Source organism: Anomaloglossus baeobatrachus, chromosome 12 (genome assembly GCF_048569485.1).
Source record: "Anomaloglossus baeobatrachus isolate aAnoBae1 chromosome 12, aAnoBae1.hap1, whole genome shotgun sequence".
Classification (NCBI taxonomy): Eukaryota; Metazoa; Chordata; class Amphibia; order Anura; family Aromobatidae; genus Anomaloglossus; species Anomaloglossus baeobatrachus.
The window spans coordinates 36,521,731-36,540,965 of NC_134364.1; the positions used below are offsets into that span (position 1 = coordinate 36,521,731).

A 19,235-nucleotide genomic window follows, 5' to 3' on the forward strand; every position below is an offset into this window, starting at 1 on the left:
AGCCCAAAAAGGCGTATCTCTTAAGTTGGGTCCCTGTCTACTCTACTGCCTCTCTTTGGGTTACAAAACCTCCAAATTATGGGGTCATGCACTCCTCCTCATCAGCCTTAGGCCATTTTAATTCTTTATTAGCAGGTCCTTCTCCACACATAAATTGGAGGTTTTTTTAAAGGGAACCTGTCACCAGTTTTTTCAGTATTGAACCAAAGATATCACCTTTTGCAGCTCCTGGGCTGCATTCTATGAAGGTGCACCTTGTTCCCTGACTCCCCTTGCAGACCCCAGAAATAGCTTTATAAAATCTGACCGCCACATATGAAAATGACCTGTTCTGGTCAGATGGGCGTGCTCTTTTTCGGCTCCTGTCCTCCCTCCTGCCGCTGTCTGCCATCCTCCTTTGATGATTGACACGTCTGACGCCTCTGTCACCATCCATGTACTTGGCTGCATCCCGCGCCTGTGCAGTTATTCCCGGCTCACACAGGTGCACTTTGCTCTACCCCAGTGCGGGCAGAGCCGAAAACATAGGTGTATTTGCGCAAGCCTGTGAGCTCACTCACAATCTCACGTCTGCGCAGAGAACTCACGGGCTTGCGCAAGCGCACCTATATTTTTGGCTCTGCCCGCAATGGGGGAGAGCGAAGTGCGCCTGCGTGAGCCAAGAATGACTGCGCAGGCGCGAGATTCAGCCTCGCTAAGTGGATGATGACTGAGGCATCAGACTTGTCAATCATCAAAGGAGGACAGCAAACAGCGAAAGGAGGGGGACAGGAGCCGAAAAAGAGCACGCCCATCCAACCAGAATAGGTCATTTGCATATGTGGCGGTCAGATTTTATAAAGTTATTTCTGGGGTCTGCAACACGAGTGAGGGAGCACCTTCAAAGAATGCAGCCCAAGAGCTGCAGAAGGGGATACTTTTGGCTCAATACTGAAAAAACTGGTGACATGTTCTTTTTAAATCCAGGGACACAATATAAGAGATACGCCTTGACGTTGGCTGTTGGGCTCACATAAAACTGTCCTTTTTTATAGGCTAAGTATCTCAATTTTTATATGAATTGTCTCAGCAGTAATGCAGGTTCATATTCTTATATTCATTGTTAACATATCTTAGCATTTCAGTGAGCAACTCTCTTTTTATTTGTTATAATACAGTTCAGCATGCACCAGTTCACACTTGCGTGTTAGGAAGTGTCATCGGTCTTTTTTACTTACTGTATATTATGACGCCATTTTAAAATATTACTTTTTACCATAAAAAAGAAGCAAATAACGCGGGTACCATTAGTTATAAGCATTGGTGATCAAAAAGGCAATAAATGTAGAATGAAGCATCCCTTACCAGACAGCAAACGGCCCCCTGGAAGAAGCCCACGCGAAACGCACGTAGGGGTCTTGGAGGGACTCTGCATTGCTGGATTTTGGGGATTATGGGTAAGTGCTTTGTCACATTGACATTTTCAGCCCTCTACCTATGTTTCTATATCTGTGCCTTATCCTTAGCGGTGGGCCTGGAATTTTCTGAATACATTGAACCTCAGTATTGTTCTGCTGCTATTATACATGTGCACTTTATACCCACCCTATGTATGTATTTTTATCCAGCAATGCCGTGCCCCTCCTTACTTGGTTTCCTTACGGAGCATCCATTTTTGTTGTTTTGTACTGTTTACTATTTATAATATGTGTCCAATAAATTAAATTTTTTGCATATAACTTTTTGGTGGATTCTTGACTCGTATCTTTATAGGTTTATAAATAAAATGTAGGATGAAGCATCCCTTACCAAACCGCGAATGGCTGATAATAATCAATAATAAGAACTTCCCATAGAAACTTTCCTAGACCATAGATGCTTTCACCCATTTAATTACAGAAATGAATATCTCTCGCCTTACCTTGCCAATTCTTTTGCCTTCTACAGCCAAAGCCTTCATTTTGGAGAAGTAATGATAAAAGGCCACCACGTAGGTTATAATAGATTTCTCATCCGGGTTTTCGGTGTAGACATCTGCAACAAAAGAGTCGGAAATAATTTTTGTAACATCCAAAAAAATGTATATTACATAAAAAAAAAAAAACTATACATGAGACACAAAAGCTTCTGGTATAGGAATGGTGGGAGGGTGAAGCGGTATACAAAGAAACACTTACTGGCATCGATCCATCAGGTCCTATATGAAGAAGAAGAGGATGTGCTTATACTAAGGATTTGGCTCTGGGGCAGTGATTGGCACAGATAGAGGGTCCTTTAAGAAACTAAAGACTTTTGTCTAAGGAAAGTGTATAATACTAATTAATGGAAAGAATGTTCACCTGGCGCCCTCGGGGGAAAACAATGGAATAAATGCCAGCTCAATAACTGTTCACATTGACAGGAGCAGGGTATTTCCCAAGTAAGCAGAAAAAAGAATTTTCAGCTTACCAGGATGTATGGTCCCCGGAAAAATTCACGGTGCACGGATCCTCCAGAGTAGCCCAGTCTGGAACCAACGGTAAATCGATGAAAGGAGGAAGGGGGCAGGGGAAGATGGAATCCAGCACCAAAAATTGTTTTATATAAAAATCAAAAATGTATTGAGACATATAAGTTAAAAATATGAAAACCGCAAAGGGGGGGGGAAAGGGGTATCATAGCATCCTTACGCGTTTCGGACAGGGGGTTAAAAACATGTCCTTATTCATAGGTAAACGAAACAGATCAATGCAAAATTTGAAAAGGCAAAGGAAAAATAATAATCAAAATGAGCTCATTTTGATTATTATTTTTCCTTTGCCTTTTTTGAAATTTCTTATATATGGCGATTAGCGATACAATGAAATTAAAGATCCCTTTTTATTTCCTTTTTTCTATAAAGCTATATATATATATAATGAATAAAAAATATAAAAAAATATATATGCATTTTTGCATATGTATACATATATTTTATATACTTTTTTTATGAAATCTTTATTGATACACATTTTTTTATATATATATATATATATATATATATATATATATATATATATATATATATATATATATATATATATATATATATATGTAGGCATTTTTACATTTTGTCAACATATATTATCAAAATAACCCTTTATATATATTTTTTTTTTACAGATGCATATACAATCTACATTTCTTGCATTGGTAGTTAATTCAGTACCACCTCTAACCTTTTCACTTTTTCACAGCTGTTTCTTTGATTTTTTTTTCTACCCCTCCCGATTCTGCCTCGTTCTCATGTTTCAACCTTGATGATCAGCTATTAAAGCTTGCCGCATTGATCTGTTTTGTTTACCTATGAATAAGGATATGTTTTTAACCCCCTGTCCTAAATGCGTAAGGATGCTATGATACCCTTTCCCCCCCCCCTCTTTGCGGTTTTCATATTTTTAACTTATATGCCTCAATACATTTTTGATTTTTATATAAAACAATTTTTGGTGCTGGATTCCATCTTCCCCTTCCCCCTTCCTCCTTTCATCTATTTCCCAAGTAAACTCTACATTTGCTCATTTGCACCAGTCCGCCGCCTCCACATATCACATATTGAAGCTCTATGTTATGGTGGTTATGCCACCAGCAGCTTTAATTTGTGGCAGCAGCTACACCCCCAGGTATCAAACAAGTGAGGCCTAAAAGTACGACATATATTTTAATGGATCGTTAAACTAATCAACTTGTTGAGCAGAAAGGTACGACCCTACCGACCTGGCCTCAAATGAGACTTTGAATCTTTACGGATGTAATAAACATCAATCAACCCTTGGAGGAGGCGCTGAGAGAGGAATAATGTGGAGGAACCTGCCTGCTCACAGTGCACTTGCAGCCTGATATACAATATATCACAAAAGTGAGTACACCCCTCACATTTTTTGCAAATATTTTAATATATCTTTTCCTGGGACAACAGTGAAGATCTGACACTTTGGTACAATGTACAGTAGTCAGTGTGTAGATGTAGAACAGTGTAAAGTTGGTGCCCTCTAAATAACTCATCACACAGCCATTAATGTCTAAACCGCTGGCAACCAAAGTGAGTACAACCCTAAGTGAAAAATGGCCAAATTGTGCAAACTGTCAATATTTTGTGTGGGCAACATTATTTTTAAGCACAGCCTTAACTCTCTTGGACATGGAGTTCACTATAGCTTCACAGGAGCCGCTGGATCCTCTTCCATCCTCAATGACGCCATAACAGAGCTAGTGTAGGTTAGAGACCTTCCGCTTCTCCACCTTCCATTAGAGGAGGCCTCACAAATGCTCAATAGGGTTTAGGTCTGGAGACGCTTGACCAGTCCAGCATCTTTATCTTCAGTCTTGTAGATGTGTTTGGGTTTGTTATTATGTTGGAATATTGCCCTGAAGCCTAGTTTCTGAAGGGAGGTGATCATGTCCGGCTTCAATATGTCACAGTACATGTTGGCATTCATGGTTCCTTCAATGAACTGTAGCTCTCCACAGCTGACAGCATGCATGCAGCCCCAAACCATGACACTCCCACCACCATGCTTGACTGTAGGCAGAAAACATTTGCCTTTGTACTCCTCACCTGGTTGCCACCACACACACTTGACCCCATCTGAACCAAATAAATGTATCATAGCCTCATCAGACCACAGTACATAGTCCAGTAATCTATGTCCATAGCCTTCTTTTCTTCAGTAAACTGCAGGCTTTCTTGTGCATTGTCTTTAGAAGAGTCTTCCTTCTGGGACAACAGGCATGCATGCCAATTTGATGCAGGGTGTGGCGTATGGTCTGAGCACTGACAGACGGACCCCCCACCCCTGTAACCTCTGCAGCAATGCTGACAGCACACATACATCTATTTTCAACAGACAACCTCTGGATATGACGCTGAGCACGTGCACTCAACCTCTCTGGTCGACCATGGTGAGACCTACTCTGAGTGGAACCTATCTTGTTAAACTGCTGTATGGTCTTGGCCACCGTGCTGCAGCTCAATGTCAGGGTGCTGGCAATCATCTTATAGCCTTGACCATCTTTATGTAGAGCAACAATTCTTTTTTTCAGATCCTCAAAAAATTCTTTGCCATGAGGAGCCATGTTGATCTTCCAGTGACCGGTATGAGAGAGTGTTTGTGAGCGATAACATCAAATGTAACACACCTGAAGGAAAAAAGGCTAATTGAGCACAATTTGGCCACTATCACTTAGGGGTGTACTCACTTTTTTGCCAGTGGTTTAGACATTAATGGCCATGTGTTAAGTTATTTAAAGGGCACGAAATTTACACTATTATACAAGCTGAGCACTGACACTGTACATTGTATCAAAGTATTGTATCTTCAGTGCTGTCTCATGAAAAGATATATAATATTTTCAAAAATGTGAGGGGTGTACTCATTTTTTTTTTTTTATAAACTACATAAAGATTCAAAATTTAAGGTATGTATACCTACACTTTACACTTGTCTTTTACTACCCTATCCAGCAATGTTGTCAGTTTCGAGGCCCTAAAGCTCCTCACAGGTTCCATATAAAGAGAACCTGTCCCCTGATTCATGGTGCTACACAAAACACGGGCAGCATGCCTCATATCCTGGCTGCACGATTGCACCTAGGTATATTACTCCCTTAATTGCCAGAGATAGATTGTGAGACCATAGCTGGATGCGAGGCTTGATTGGCGCCGCCCATGGTGGACTTTTTACAAGTGATTGACAGGTCTCTTGCACAGCGAGAAACCTGTCAATCAGCTAGAGTAGAGCAGGGGCAGCACCAGACTAGTCTCATCTGCAGTTATGGACTCAGATCCCAGTACACATCACTAATTTGAGGCAGCTCCTGATAAAAAATGCTCCAAACTAAAGCGGGCTGTACACGCTGATGAAAGCACCCACCCCCGTCGGTTGTGCGTCACAGGCAAATTGCTGCCCGTGGCTCACAACATCGCTTACACCCGTCACACACTCTTACCTGCCTAGCGACATCGCTGTGGCCAGCGAACCGCCTCCTTTCTAAGGGGGCAGTTCGTGCAGCGTCATAGCGGCGTCACTAAGCGGCCGCCCAATAGAAGCGGAGGGGCGGAGATGAGCGGCCGTAACATCCCGCCCACCTCCTTCCTTCCTCATTGCCGGCGGCCGCAGGTACGGTGATGTTCCTCGTTCCTGCGGTGTCACACGTAGCGATGTGTGCTGCCGCAGGAACGACGAACAACCTGCGTCCTGCAACAACAACGATATTCGGGAAAGGAACGACGCGTCAACAATCAATGATTAGGTGAGTAATTTTGATCGTTAACGGTCGTTCCTGCGTTTCACACGCAACGACGTCGCTAACGAGGCCGGATGTCCGTCACGAACTCCGTGACCCCAACGACATCTCGTTAGCGATGTCGCTGCGTGTGAAGCCCGCTTTAGTCTGAATGAGCCCTAACAGTTGCAGCAAACTGGATATGAATTGATGAAATCTTATGTCTGCTGTGCATCTGAAGATGATATTGAACTATATGGCTTTTGTTGCATTTTTTTCCCTTTATACTACTCTAGGGAGCTTGAAAAATATGCATGTAAAAAACAGAATTGGTTTTTAAGTGCAGAATCCCAACGTTTTCACAATGAAAACTAAGCTAAAATAAAAAGCTGCTATAAATCTCTAAAAAGAAAGCATCAAAAAAGTGGGAAAACTCATAAAAAAATCACTACAAAAATGAAATATTGAGAGCAGATTTTGTTGCAAACGCCTGCAGAAAAGAAGGAGCATTTGCAAACATGGAAACATGGTCTTACTTTGTAAAAACACAGAAAATCTTGAATGTGTGTGTACTGAGTGGGCTGAGAAATGGGACAGCAAAGTTTGGGTATCAGTGTAAAGCCAATCCTGCTGATACCATGTATATATAGTATATTACTATTATTTTTTTACTATTACTATAGAATGGATTAATCCGTAGTCCCTATGTTATAGTTGCAAATTTTTCAGACTAAAGGGAACCTGTCATGTCTCTTATGCGTTCTAACCTAGAAGCAGGGGGATGTATGGGCTAGTAACCCCTTCCTGCCCATCCCTGTGTTGTAATAGTGTGTATTATGAATGTATAAAAATATATTATATTACTTATGTGTTCCGTATGTAAATGAGCAGGGGCTCTAGCCCCCTGGGCGTCGCATCGTCCTGTGGGTGTTTGCATGTTTTCCGTGGTATCACGCCTCTGTGGGCGTGATACCATGGATTTACATGAGCGACGTCCCCATCAGCTCCTTGAGATACTGCGCGTGCGCACTTACCATTCCTGCAGCCTTCTTATCTGGGTGCTTGCTTCTCGGCTTCAGACGTGCAGTGTGCATGCTCAGAAGACTCCTGAAGTTTCGGTCATGCGCAGACCGCATATGAAGCCGGTAAGTAAACAGCCAAGAAAGCGCAGGACCGGAACCGCATGCTCAATGCGCGTCTGAAGCTGAGAAGCAAGTACCTGGATAAGAAGGCTGCGGGAATGGTAAGTGCGCATGCGCAGGATCTCAAGGAGCGACGGGGGCGTCGCTCATGTACATCCATGGTCAGGGGCGTGATACTATGTTGAACATGCAAATACCCACAGGGCGATGTGACACCCATGGGGATAGAGCCTCTGCTCATTTATATACGGAACACATAAGTAATAAAACATAATGTTGTACATTCATAATACACACTATTACAACACAGGGATGGGTAGGAAGGGGTTACTAGGCCCCACATCACCCTGCTTCTAGGTTAGAACACATAAGGGACCTGACAGGTTACCTTTAAAGAAGGGGAAAAGGCAGTAGTTGCCCCCATATCCTTTAGTCTCTGCGTCTCCTTCTAGAATGTCGTAAGGAATCATTTACTGAATTCAAAAAGTTACATTGTGACGCAGTTCTTCATAGTGAAATAAATAGTCAGTTAAAGCAAAATAAAATGTTAAATAAATTTATATATATATATATATATATATATATATATATATATATAACAGTATATAACCTAGTGAATACTTATCCCTTCCCACAGACTCGAGTGTCACTCACCCTCCGGATCTAGGAGTTGTGTGATGCCCAGTTGTCTATCCGCCACGTTAAATGCATTTTCCAAGTTGTATTTAGCGTTTGATTTCTTGAGTTTTTCAAAGTTGATCAGATCAGGCCTGAAAGTAAAACATTATCACAGCTCGTCCAGTGCACAATACAAGGCAGCAGCTCAGCTGTGATTCCCTGAACCTGTCTTGTCGTTTTTGATAACCTAGGGAACTAAGAAAACATGGAAAATCTTGGCATATACATTGCATACCACTTTTTATAGCACACTACCCTCCCGCACATATATGTCCAAGAGAGACAGGCTCCAAATAACAAGGACGTCATGTTACTGTAAGGATAGGCAATGTATATTCCAGAAACTAGACAGAGGTCCTATAGCAAAATCTGACACCCCTCAGCCGGCTTTGTGAGAGTACATCTGCCCCATAATGGATGTCATGGGGTCCACTGTTCGGAGCCAGAGACGCAAATAAAAAGCAGCACATCCCCTGACAGACCTGGCCATTAATATAATACATGGGCGGCCATACTTTGTCTTTATGATGCCATGCCATGTGTTCTGCCGTCTCAAAGGTATGATCCTGTGAGCTCTACAACATAGGAAGAACATTCCTATCTCATCCCATTATCTTACCTGTGCTTGTGGATGAGGGCATTGAAGGCCAGTCCATCCTTCCAGCTGGATGTGAAGTTGGTGATATTGACATTAGGATATCTATAATAATCAGATTTATCATCGTTAATATTCATTACATACTTAATTTGATGTTCAGAAAAACTGATTTACTGAAAATCTACAGTCCTTACATTTTTACTAAAAGCTTAGAATGGTCTAAAATAGCAAATATAGTAATTCTAAGAGTATAGGTCCTCTGCTGGTGCCACGCTGGTGGCTTCTGTGGTCCCCCAACGGTCTCTGTATCCTTGTCTGTGAGCCAAATGAACCCAGCAACAAGACCACTACAGCTACATCAGTTACCTCAGTAGTGTCCACTACCTGGTCACATGGATTTCTGTCATTGTACATTAGTTACAACATTAACTTATCACTTAACCGCCTATCCATTCTTCCCAAACTCAAGTAAACACAAATTATGGGAGGTCATTACATCTGTTTCATTTACGTTATCTGTGTTGAATATTGTCCTTCTTGCCCCATGAGCGACTGGCATCTTTCATTGGATGTCCTAATGTAATGAGTGCGCACTACCATGCTCGGGGGCCTGGCACTCGTAACGAGCAGTTGGATGCTTGGACGTGCACGACTGGAAAACCCTAGTATAATGGAAATCAATGGGAAACTAGAGCAATTTTACAGGAAATCTTCAGTAAAAATGCTCGAGTTCAACATTGACTTCCATTATACTCAGGTGCTCGAGTCGCGCCCATCTGAATATCAACTGCTCATTTTGGGTACCGAGCATCCGAGCATGGTAGTGCTTGCTCAGCACTACCTATAAGTATATGAGCTTTTGAATAACTTTTCCTTAAAGGCCTCCATACACATTAGACTACTGTCACCCAAGCTCACCGATATAGACAGGATCGGCCGATGGTCCCATGTATATAGGGGTGCTGGCCAACTGATGATCAGGGGAGATGTTGATCGCTCATTTCAAATTTCAGACTGACGATAGCATTGTTCTCCTAGAGATAATCGCCTGACGTGTCACCTGGTGGCTTTTTCATAGAGAACACAGGAGAGCTCGGTCAAGCGAGCACTCATGTGTATGGGAATATCGGCTTATATAACTGTCAACCAAGCAATTGGCCAAAATTTCGGCCAACAGCCATCTAATGTGAAAGGTCAACTTTAGTTTTCCGAGCTTCTGAACATTGTTTCTTTGCTTACTTGTTTCCTTTCTGTTTCCCTTACCTTCTAAATCTATAAATAATCCCAAAAAAGTATCACCTAACTAGTGGATAGAGAAGAAGCTGTTGATCACTGGGGTCTGACCTGAAGTACCCTCAATGATCCCAAGAACAGGATTCTGAGGTCCCACATTTCGATTGCGCAATGGCCATCAGTCACATGTATTGTCTATGGAACTGCCATTATCTACGGGACGGAAGAAGATAGCCAAATACAGCATTTGGTTATCTCAAGTCCTTTAATTAATAATAGAGAGGTGATCCCCCATGCTAGACCCTCACTTCAAACAAACTTGGGAATCCAGAACCCAGTTCCTGGTTGCACCCCAGTGTTCAGCAACTTATCACTTATTTTATTCCTCTCACTATTCTCCTGTCATTTTGTGCATAAGTATGTGATTCTTCATAGTTTATGTTAAGACATGCCTTCTAAAGAGACCTAAGTAATCTCAAAAGCCTGCTATACAGTTATGGCATAAAGTGATGGCACCCTTTAAATTGCTCCAGAAAATTAAGTATTTCACCCAAACAATTATTGCAATTAAACATGTTTTGTTATACACATGTTTATTAAAAGGTAAATTGGACATAATTTCATACAAACCCCCCAAAATGGGCAGTATAAAGTTATTAGCACATTTTCAAGACTGCAGTTTGCCAAAATGTAGGTAAGCAAGTCAAAATCTTTCTGGAAAACTGTCTTATGGACAGATGAGACCAAGATAGAGCTTTTTGGTAAAGCACATCATTCTACTGTTTACTGAAAATGGAATGAAGTCTATAAAGGAAAGAACAAAGGACTTACAGTCAAATACGGTGGAGGTTCAAAGATTTTCTGGGGTTGTTTTGTTGTTTCTGGTACTGGGGCCTAGACTGTGTGCAAGGCATCTTGAAATGTCAAGATTACAAACGATTTTGAGGTCGCAATGTAGTGCCCAGTGTCAGAAAGTTGGGTTTGCGTCCTAGGTCATGGGTCTTCCAGCAGGACAATTACCCCCAAACAAACTTCAAGAAGCCCCCAGAAATGGATGAAAACAAAGTGCTGAAGAGTTCAGAAGTGGCAACAATGAGTCCGGATCTAAATCCCATTGACAACTGAGGAGAGATCTTAAAATTGCTGTTGAGAGAAGAGAAGACGCCTTCAAATATGAGACCTAGAGAAGTTTATAAAGAAGAGTCTGAAATTCCAGGAGAGAGGAGTAAAGCGGGCTTTACACGCTGCGACATCGCTAGCGATGTCGCGAGCGATAGCACCCGCCCACGTCGGTGGCGCGTCACGGGGTGATCGCTGCCGTAGCGAACAATATCGCTACGGAAGCGTCACAAGCAAATACCTGTTCACTGTCGTCGCTGTGGCCACCAAACAATTTCTCCTTTAAGGGGGCGGTTCGTTCGGCGTCACAGCGGCGTCACTAAGTGGCCGCCCAATAGAAGGGGCGGAGATGAGCGGCCGGAGCATCCCGCCCACCTCCTTCCTTCCTCATTGCCGGCGGCCGCAGGTGTGATGTCGTTCCTCGTTCCTGTGGTGTCACACATAGCGATGTGTGCTGCCGCAGGAACGACAAACAACCTGCGTTCCAAATGAGGAACGATTTTTTTGAAAATGACGTGTACACGACGAACGATTTGACACCTTTTTGCGATCGTTACTGATCGCAAAAAGGTGTCACACACAACGACATCGCTAACGAGGCCGGATGTGCGTCACCAACACCGTGACCCCGACGACATCTCGTTAGCGATACCGTTGTGTGTAAATGGGCCTTAAGAAGCTTGTGGACGATTATAGGAAGCGACTGATTGCAGTTATTTATTCCAAAGTTGAGGGTGACAATAATTTTGTCCAGCCTATTTTTCACATTTTGTGTGAAATTATGTCAGATTTGCCTTTTTACTCAGTTTTTTTTTTTTTTGCGTTATTCCAATACACAGAAAGAATACAAACGTGTATAACAAAATATGTGTAATTGCAATATTTTTCTGGGAGAAATACTTCATTTTGTGAAACAGTTGCAAACGTGCCAACATGTTCGGCCATGACTGTATGTCAACTCATCATCTCTCCAGTTAGCCATTAAAAGGTGTCAACCACCGCGGGACTCCCCTTTTTTATCACATAGCCTTTGTTCATACTCACCCGGCTGTTTTCATCTGGCACCAGAGAAGTAAAGCATCTTTAGCAGAACGAGTCTCGCTGCCTTTCGTCTCCACAATGATGTCTTGCATCTACGATGACAGAGACCAAATAATGGTTTTCTGGGCCAAAACGTTGGTGTCATATCACATCATAATCAGAGGAGCAATCAAAGAATGCTAATATGGTATCAGTGATACAGGCGATGGTAATTAGAGTTGTAGGGAAATCACACATACCTGGAAACGTAATATAATGGTCCAGATGAGTCCGAGTATTAACCTGTGATTACCATTAACAATGTCATGGGGACCGATATTTTCCAGATGAACTTTCTGTTCCCTGAGAAAATGAAGGGCTTTGTCTACATTTTCTAAGCAGTGGATTCTCATCCTTCCTTTAGTCCTTCTGGGCTGGGAGGGGAGGAAGGTGGATAAAAGTTCAGTTACATAAAAGCGCTTACATTTTAATTTTACCATTAAGGAATCTAAAATTGTTTCCCTTTTATGTCATGAATTCTGCTACACTTATCTGTCTCGATTTCTCTGGTGCCTGAGATGGATTACACTTGACAACAGGTAGGGTCTTAAAATTGTGTCTTGTCTATACTGGTAGAGGTGTGGGAGAAAGAGGCCTAATCCTGTCACTCATCCACCTTTTGATTTTTAAAATTGAAATGCCAGGCCACATCCTGTGTGTTACATGGATCATACCTCCCTGTTGTGCAAAGACACTATGGGCAAATGGGGGGAGAAGGGGCAATTGATGCCACTGTCCTGCTGTCTGCCTGAAATGGGTGGCACAGTGGCTCAGTGGTTAGCACTGCAGTCTTGCAGCGCTGGGATCCTGGGTTCAATTCCCACCAAGGACAACATCTACAAGGAGTTTGTATGTTCTCCCCGTGTTTGCATGGGTTTCCTCTGGTTTCTCCAGTTTCCTCCCACACTCCAAAGACATACTGATAGGGAATTGAGATTGTGAGCCCAAATGTGGACACAATTCAATGTGTGGAAGTAATAGCGATATATAAATGAATAAATTATAAATGAATAATAATTATTATTTAAATGAATTAATTCTTATATGAATAATAATAATTATTATTATTATTATTATTTAAGTATCGAAAATCCAAGATGGCAAATGGACAGAAAGTTAGATAAACCCAGCAGCTGAAAGTTTGGAGTAACTTTTAAGGTTGAATATATCCTTTTGGGTAAATTACTTTACAATTTGGAAGTCACTGCATTGGCCATTGGATGAGCCTAAAGGCTGGTTTACCCGCAGCGATCTCTCTAGCGATGTCGCTCGTGAAAGCACCCGCCCCCGTCGTTTGTGCGTTACGGGCAAATCGCTGCCCGTGGCGCACAATATCCCTAGGCCCCGTTACACGGACTTACCTTCCTAGCGACGTCGCTGTGGCCGGCGAACAGTCTCTTTTCTAAGGGGGCGGTTCGTGCGGTGTTACAGCGACATCACACGGCAAGCGTCCAATAGAAGTGGAGGGGCGGAGAGCAGCCGCATGGAAGTCACGCCCACCTCGTTGCCGGAGGACGCAGGTACGGTGTTGTTTGTCGTTCCTCGGGTGTCACACGTAGCGATGTGTGCTGCCTCAGGAACGACGAACAACCTGCATCCAGAACAAGGAACTACATTTGGGAAATGAGCGACGTGTCAACAATCAATGATTTAGTGAGTATTTTGCATCGTTAGCGGTTGCTCATACGTGTCACACGCAACGGTGTCGCTAACGAGGCCGGATGTGCGTCACGAATTCCATGACCCCAACGACATCTCATTAGCGATGTCGTTGCATGTAAAGCCCCCTTTAGTTTATTGAGACAACATATTTATGCTGGAAGTTACACCTCTACAGACCAGGAGTGGGACAAGCTCTCCTGGTGCAGAAGTTTTAGATTAAGTTCATACTTTGCAAATCTGATGCAGATTTTCAGTACAGATTTGAATGTAACACAGGACAAGCTATGTAAATGAGATTTCTGCAGATCTCACTTACACACTGCAGATATCTGCTTGTATATTGACCTTTTGGTGCAGCTTTTGAAATAGACGGCATGTCAATTCTCTGTGTGAATGCGGCACTGATTTAACTCTCAGCATGTAAACATTTTGAGGTAGATACGCTGTAGAAAGGTCCGCACTGAATACGCAACATGTAAACGTGCTCCGTCAACCCCTGAGGTTTAGCACAACGGTCCAACCCCTGAGGTTTAGCACAACGGTTCACCTTGCAGCCACCACACCAATGACTCCTTACAGAAGACCACATCCTCAGCCTACTCCTCGCCCTATCACTGCTTCAGGTGGAGACACTGCCCGGCACACTTACCAGCTGCTCCCCTGACAGCACCTCCAACAGTTTTATCAGCATTCTTCCATCTCGTAGGTCCAAATAGAGATCCGATATGCGGCAGCTCACAAACGCCAGATGCGAGTTCACCCATTTAGTAAACGTCTTCTTCTGCACGGCTTCACGTTCATCTGAAATAAAGGTGTAAAATATTTAAATCTTGAAAGAATCTAGGGAGAAGTCACTGTTTTTGGCAACGTTGGGTAGGCTTTATAAAGGCACCCTATGTCGGACATTTGTAAGAAACTAATTTTCTCTGCTTTAAAAAAGGTTATGTAGCAGCTAAGAAATTGTGAACCCCTTCCATAAGCGTCTTAAAAGTTACTTTGGACTTCTGTGACCTGATTGCTTCAATTTTTTTGTAGTCAGGGATCGCTTCTAATTTAGAGTAGGGATTGAAAATAGCAATAAATAAGAGGCTAAAATATAACCTTTATTTAAAAGTTCTTAAAAACCCTATAGAGATAGGTATGTAACCAAAAGCCCCTCTGGGTTGGATCACAAAAGATCAAATTGATCAACAACTGGCCATAAACTAACAGGTAGTATTGTAAAAAAACAACAAACCAAACACAACAGAGAAACATAAATATGTTTTCTCTGACCACACAAATAGACAATGGTCCTGTGGGTATACATAAATAAATAGAAAAACACAAAAGAATAACTCAAATTCTGTTGACAGCGGTCAACAAACCATGCAATCCCGATAGTTCACACTGGCAATACAAGTAAGAGAGAATTGGAACATTCTCACCGGATTAGTAGGGTGTGGGGAAGATCGGCGTCTCCATCATGTTGGTGCTCAAGTGTCCATGACGTCACTGACCCAAGTATTTCTAGGAGAATTCATTAAAGCCTGTCACCCCACAAGCTTCTGCCCTTACAAGGGCAAACCACAGCTAACGCTATTGTTGAACCCCTAAAATCTCCCTAGTTTCACCCTAACGTGTTTCGTCGGCATAGACGGCAGTTCATTTTGTGTGAGAGCTGGGATGTAGAACCTCTTAACCTTATATGCACTGATGTCCCCTGATGAGTCTATGCTGACGAAACGCATCGGGACGAAAACAGGGAGATTTTAGGGGTTCAGCAATAGGGTCAGCTGTGGTCTGCCCTTGTCCTGACCTGCGGGGCCATGAGTCTCCTTTGCAGGAGAATGCAGGAGGCCGCAGCTGCTTGTACCCACGATCAGTGTTTGGGGCACTGCGGTCTCCTCCCTATGGAGGACGCATGTGAATCCGCAGCAAACAATTGACATGCTGTGGCTTTGAAAGCCACACCGCAGGTCAGTGTTTGCTGTGGAAAAAACAAGCACAGTGGGCACAGGATTTCTAGAAATCTCATCCACTATCTACTGAACAACGCAGTGTTTTGGATGCAGTTGAAGTATGCTGCGTTCAAAACGCTGCAAACACTGATCGTGGACACAAAGCCTAAAGGGTACTTTACACGCTGCGATATCGGTACCGATATCGCTAGCGAGTGTACCCGCCCCCGTCGGTTGTGCGTCACGGGCAAATCGCTGCTCGTGTCGCACAACATCGCTAACACCCGTCACACGGAGTTACCTTCCCTGTGACGTCGCTGTGGCCAGCGATCCGCCCCCTTTCTAAGGGGGTGGTTCTTGCGGCGTCACAGCGACGTCACATGGCATCTGTACAATAGCAGAGGAGGGGCGGAGATGAGCGGCCGGAACATGCTGCCCACCTCCTTCCTTCCTTATTGCCTGTGGACGCAGGTAAGGAGATGTTCGTCGCTCCTGCGGTGTCACACATAGAAATGTGTGATGCCGCAGGAATGAGGAACAACATCGCTACTTACCAGACAACGATTTTTGGTAAATTAACGAAATCTCATATACCAACGATTTTTGTCTCTTTTGCGATCGTTTAAGGTCGCTCCTGCCTGTCACACGCTGCGATGTCGCTAACGACGCCGGATGTGCGTCACTAACACCGTGACCTTGACGATATATCGTTAGCGATGTCGCAGCGTGTAAATGGCCCTTTAGGCTGAAGAGACAACAGCAATGAGTGTGGATGGATGGATAGACAGACAGACAGATAGATAGATAGAAAGACAGACATACAGACACATGTTACACACATGGATTGGAGAGTTACGTTGATGTTCCAGAATGCGATATGATTATATTTGAATAACTGTTGATTTTTTTTTGTTCAAGAATAAATGTGGATTTTTGTTCATAGAAAAAACTAAGACATCCCCTGAAAATAAGCCCTAGTCCATATTTCAAAGCAAAAATAATATAAGAACCCGTCTTATTTTCAGGGAAACACGGTAATTACCAAAGAGTGTAATCATGCAAAATAACCCAATATCAGAAAATGCACTTTTTCTATTATATTCATGCAGGGGGCGCTGATGATCCTACCTGCAAGTGCCTTAATTCTTGATCTTTCAAACATGCGAGCAGAACTGTTATCATTGTCCAGGTCATCTTCTGTTGCCTCCCAGCGCGAGTTTACCAAACTATATTGCTGCTCGATTTCCACGTTGTCAAAATCGGTGGTCTGCATCTTCTTGTTCTTTTCCTCGTCTACTTTCCAACATCAATTGGTCATTCCTGCAGAATAAAATTGTGTAAAATGAGTAAAGACTTTTGTATATAAAATGTATGTCATTTGGTTTGAAAAATTCAGACGTCACATCATGGGATCAGAATCTCAACAGCAGTCATCCATTTTTATCAGGTGTCCCAAAAAACTACTTAAGGCCATGTGCGCACTAGAAACTGACTTTTTCTTAAGGAAAAAACGGACCCTGTGAAAGAATCCCGCACCTGCAGTAAAAAACCTCACCAAAACTGCAAGGAAATCCGCATGCGGTTTTGCCGCGTTTTGGTGCGGATTTGGTGTGGAATTTCTGCGGTTTTGCCGCAGGTTGGTCCCTGCGGGTTTTTACCAATAATTAATGGCAAAACTGCAGAGACCTGCAGAAAAGAAGTGACATGCACATCAATTCCGCGGGTAAATCCGCAGGGACAAAAAAACGCAGTGTGTGCACAGCTTTTTTAATCCCCATAGATTTTGCTGGAGAAGGACTGCAGAAATGTTATAAACATTTTCTGCAGCGAAATGCGCGGCAATTCCGCGGGTAAATCCGCAGCGTGCGCACATGGCCATACAGGGGAATTAAAAAAAAAACCTAACTGGCGCTATAAAATCCAAGGCGTAGTAGATCAATGCAACTTTCCCCATGTATTCCCAGTTCTTGATATGTTCTTAACTTGCACAAAGTACTCATTTCCCCGAAAGGGATTGTCCACCTTTGGACAATAAGTAGATGTATTCAGGGCTAAAAATCATGTTTAAATTGGGTTAAGGCTGCTTTACACGCTGCGATCTCGCTAGTGAGATCGCTAGCGTACGTACCCGCCCCCCATCGTTTGTGCATCACGGGCAAATCGCTGTCCGTGGCGCACAACATCGCTCGGACTCGTCACACTACTTACCTGCTTAGTGACGTCGCTGCGTGTAAAGCGGCCTTTACATTAAACATTTTTCACCGTTTTGCTTATAGGGACTTTTTGTGTCCTTACACATTCTACAGCTGAAAAGAGCTCAGGAAAAAAACAGATAAAGAGTAAAGGCCGCTTAACGCGATGTAGTTGGGGTCACGGAATTTGTGACGCACATCCGGCCTCATTAGCGACGTCATGGCGTGTGAAATGCACGAGCGACCGCTAACGAGCAAAAATACTCACCTTATCGTTGCTACGGTGCTCTATTCCCGATTATCGTTGCTGTTGCAGGACGCAGGTTGTTCGTCGTTCCTGCGACAGCACACTTAGCTACGTGTGACACCCCAGGAACGAGGAACCTCACCTTACCTGCGTCCGCCCGCAATGAGGAGGAAGGAGGTGGGCGGGATGTTCGTCCCGCTCATCTCCGCCCCTCCGCTTCTATTAGGCGGCTGCTTAGTGACGCCGCTGTGGCGCTGAACGAACCGCCCCCTTAGAAAGGAGGCGGTTCGCCGGTCACAGCGACGTCGCTAGGCAGGTAAGTAGTGTGACGGGTCCGAGAGATGTTTTACGCCACGGGCAACGATTTGCCCGTGACGGACAACCGACGGGGGTGGGTACGCTCGCTAGCGATCTTGCTAGCGAGATCGCAGCGTGTAAAGCGGACTTTACACACTCCTATCAGATTGAATTAGCTCACTGATTGATTCTCACTTAACTCATTGCACAGCGGGCAATAGAGAGCGCAACACAGAGGCTACAGAAGGCAAATGGTGCAAATTTTTTAATGATACACAATTGAAATAATGATTTTCAGCCCAAAATATAGTCAACAAAAAAATTGAAAAAAAAGATGAATTATGAGAATAAATGGACATGGAGTTTTACAAGTAATACTTCATGGGAGAAAAGTATGCAAGTTGTGCCTCTCACAGGAAAGAGGATGTTAGCTTCCAAAATATTGCTAAATAAGAGAGCAGCCCTTCAAAGTCAACGTCCGGCACATTAGCGGGCCTTGCAAAGTGACCATACTAAATGCCAAGTTAGAAACTCATCTACTGATAGCCTGTTTTAGGGTGTAAAGCGGAGTCTGGCTGGGCGAGTGCATGACACTTGAGACAAGGTGGGGGGCGTACTGGCTCTAGACTTCCTAAAGGATCAGGCATTGATATATTGGGCAGCCACTTCTCTAGGTGGTACTTTTGAGGTAGTTTAATTTGTTCTGCAAGAGCGAATTTTCATATTTTCCTCCAATAAAGCATTGCTATTGTCATGCCTCAGATTTGCTCCAGCAGCCTCCTGTGCTGTGGTCCAACTTTACACTGAGCCACAGTCCGGTTTGGT

At 43.4% G+C, this 19,235-nt stretch overlaps 1 protein-coding gene across 2 annotated transcripts in view; it reads right to left on the reverse strand.

Annotated features, from left to right (window-relative positions):
- LOC142257853 (spectrin beta chain, erythrocytic-like) overlaps positions 1-19,235 on the reverse strand; it is a 155,674-nt gene that overhangs the window by 106,592 nt on the left and 29,847 nt on the right. For both annotated transcript variants that reach the window (XM_075330105.1, XM_075330104.1), the window contains 7 exons: positions 16,803-16,994; positions 14,384-14,535; positions 12,273-12,446; positions 12,037-12,125; positions 8,662-8,742; positions 8,019-8,134; positions 1,901-2,013 (listed from right to left, as the gene is read on the reverse strand). In XM_075330105.1, the coding sequence (XP_075186220.1) occupies positions 1,901-2,013; positions 8,019-8,134; positions 8,662-8,742; positions 12,037-12,125; positions 12,273-12,446; positions 14,384-14,535; positions 16,803-16,947 (870 nt within the window). In that variant the 5' untranslated portion in view covers positions 16,948-16,994. The remainder of the gene's footprint in view (positions 1-1,900; positions 2,014-8,018; positions 8,135-8,661; positions 8,743-12,036; positions 12,126-12,272; positions 12,447-14,383; positions 14,536-16,802; positions 16,995-19,235) is intronic.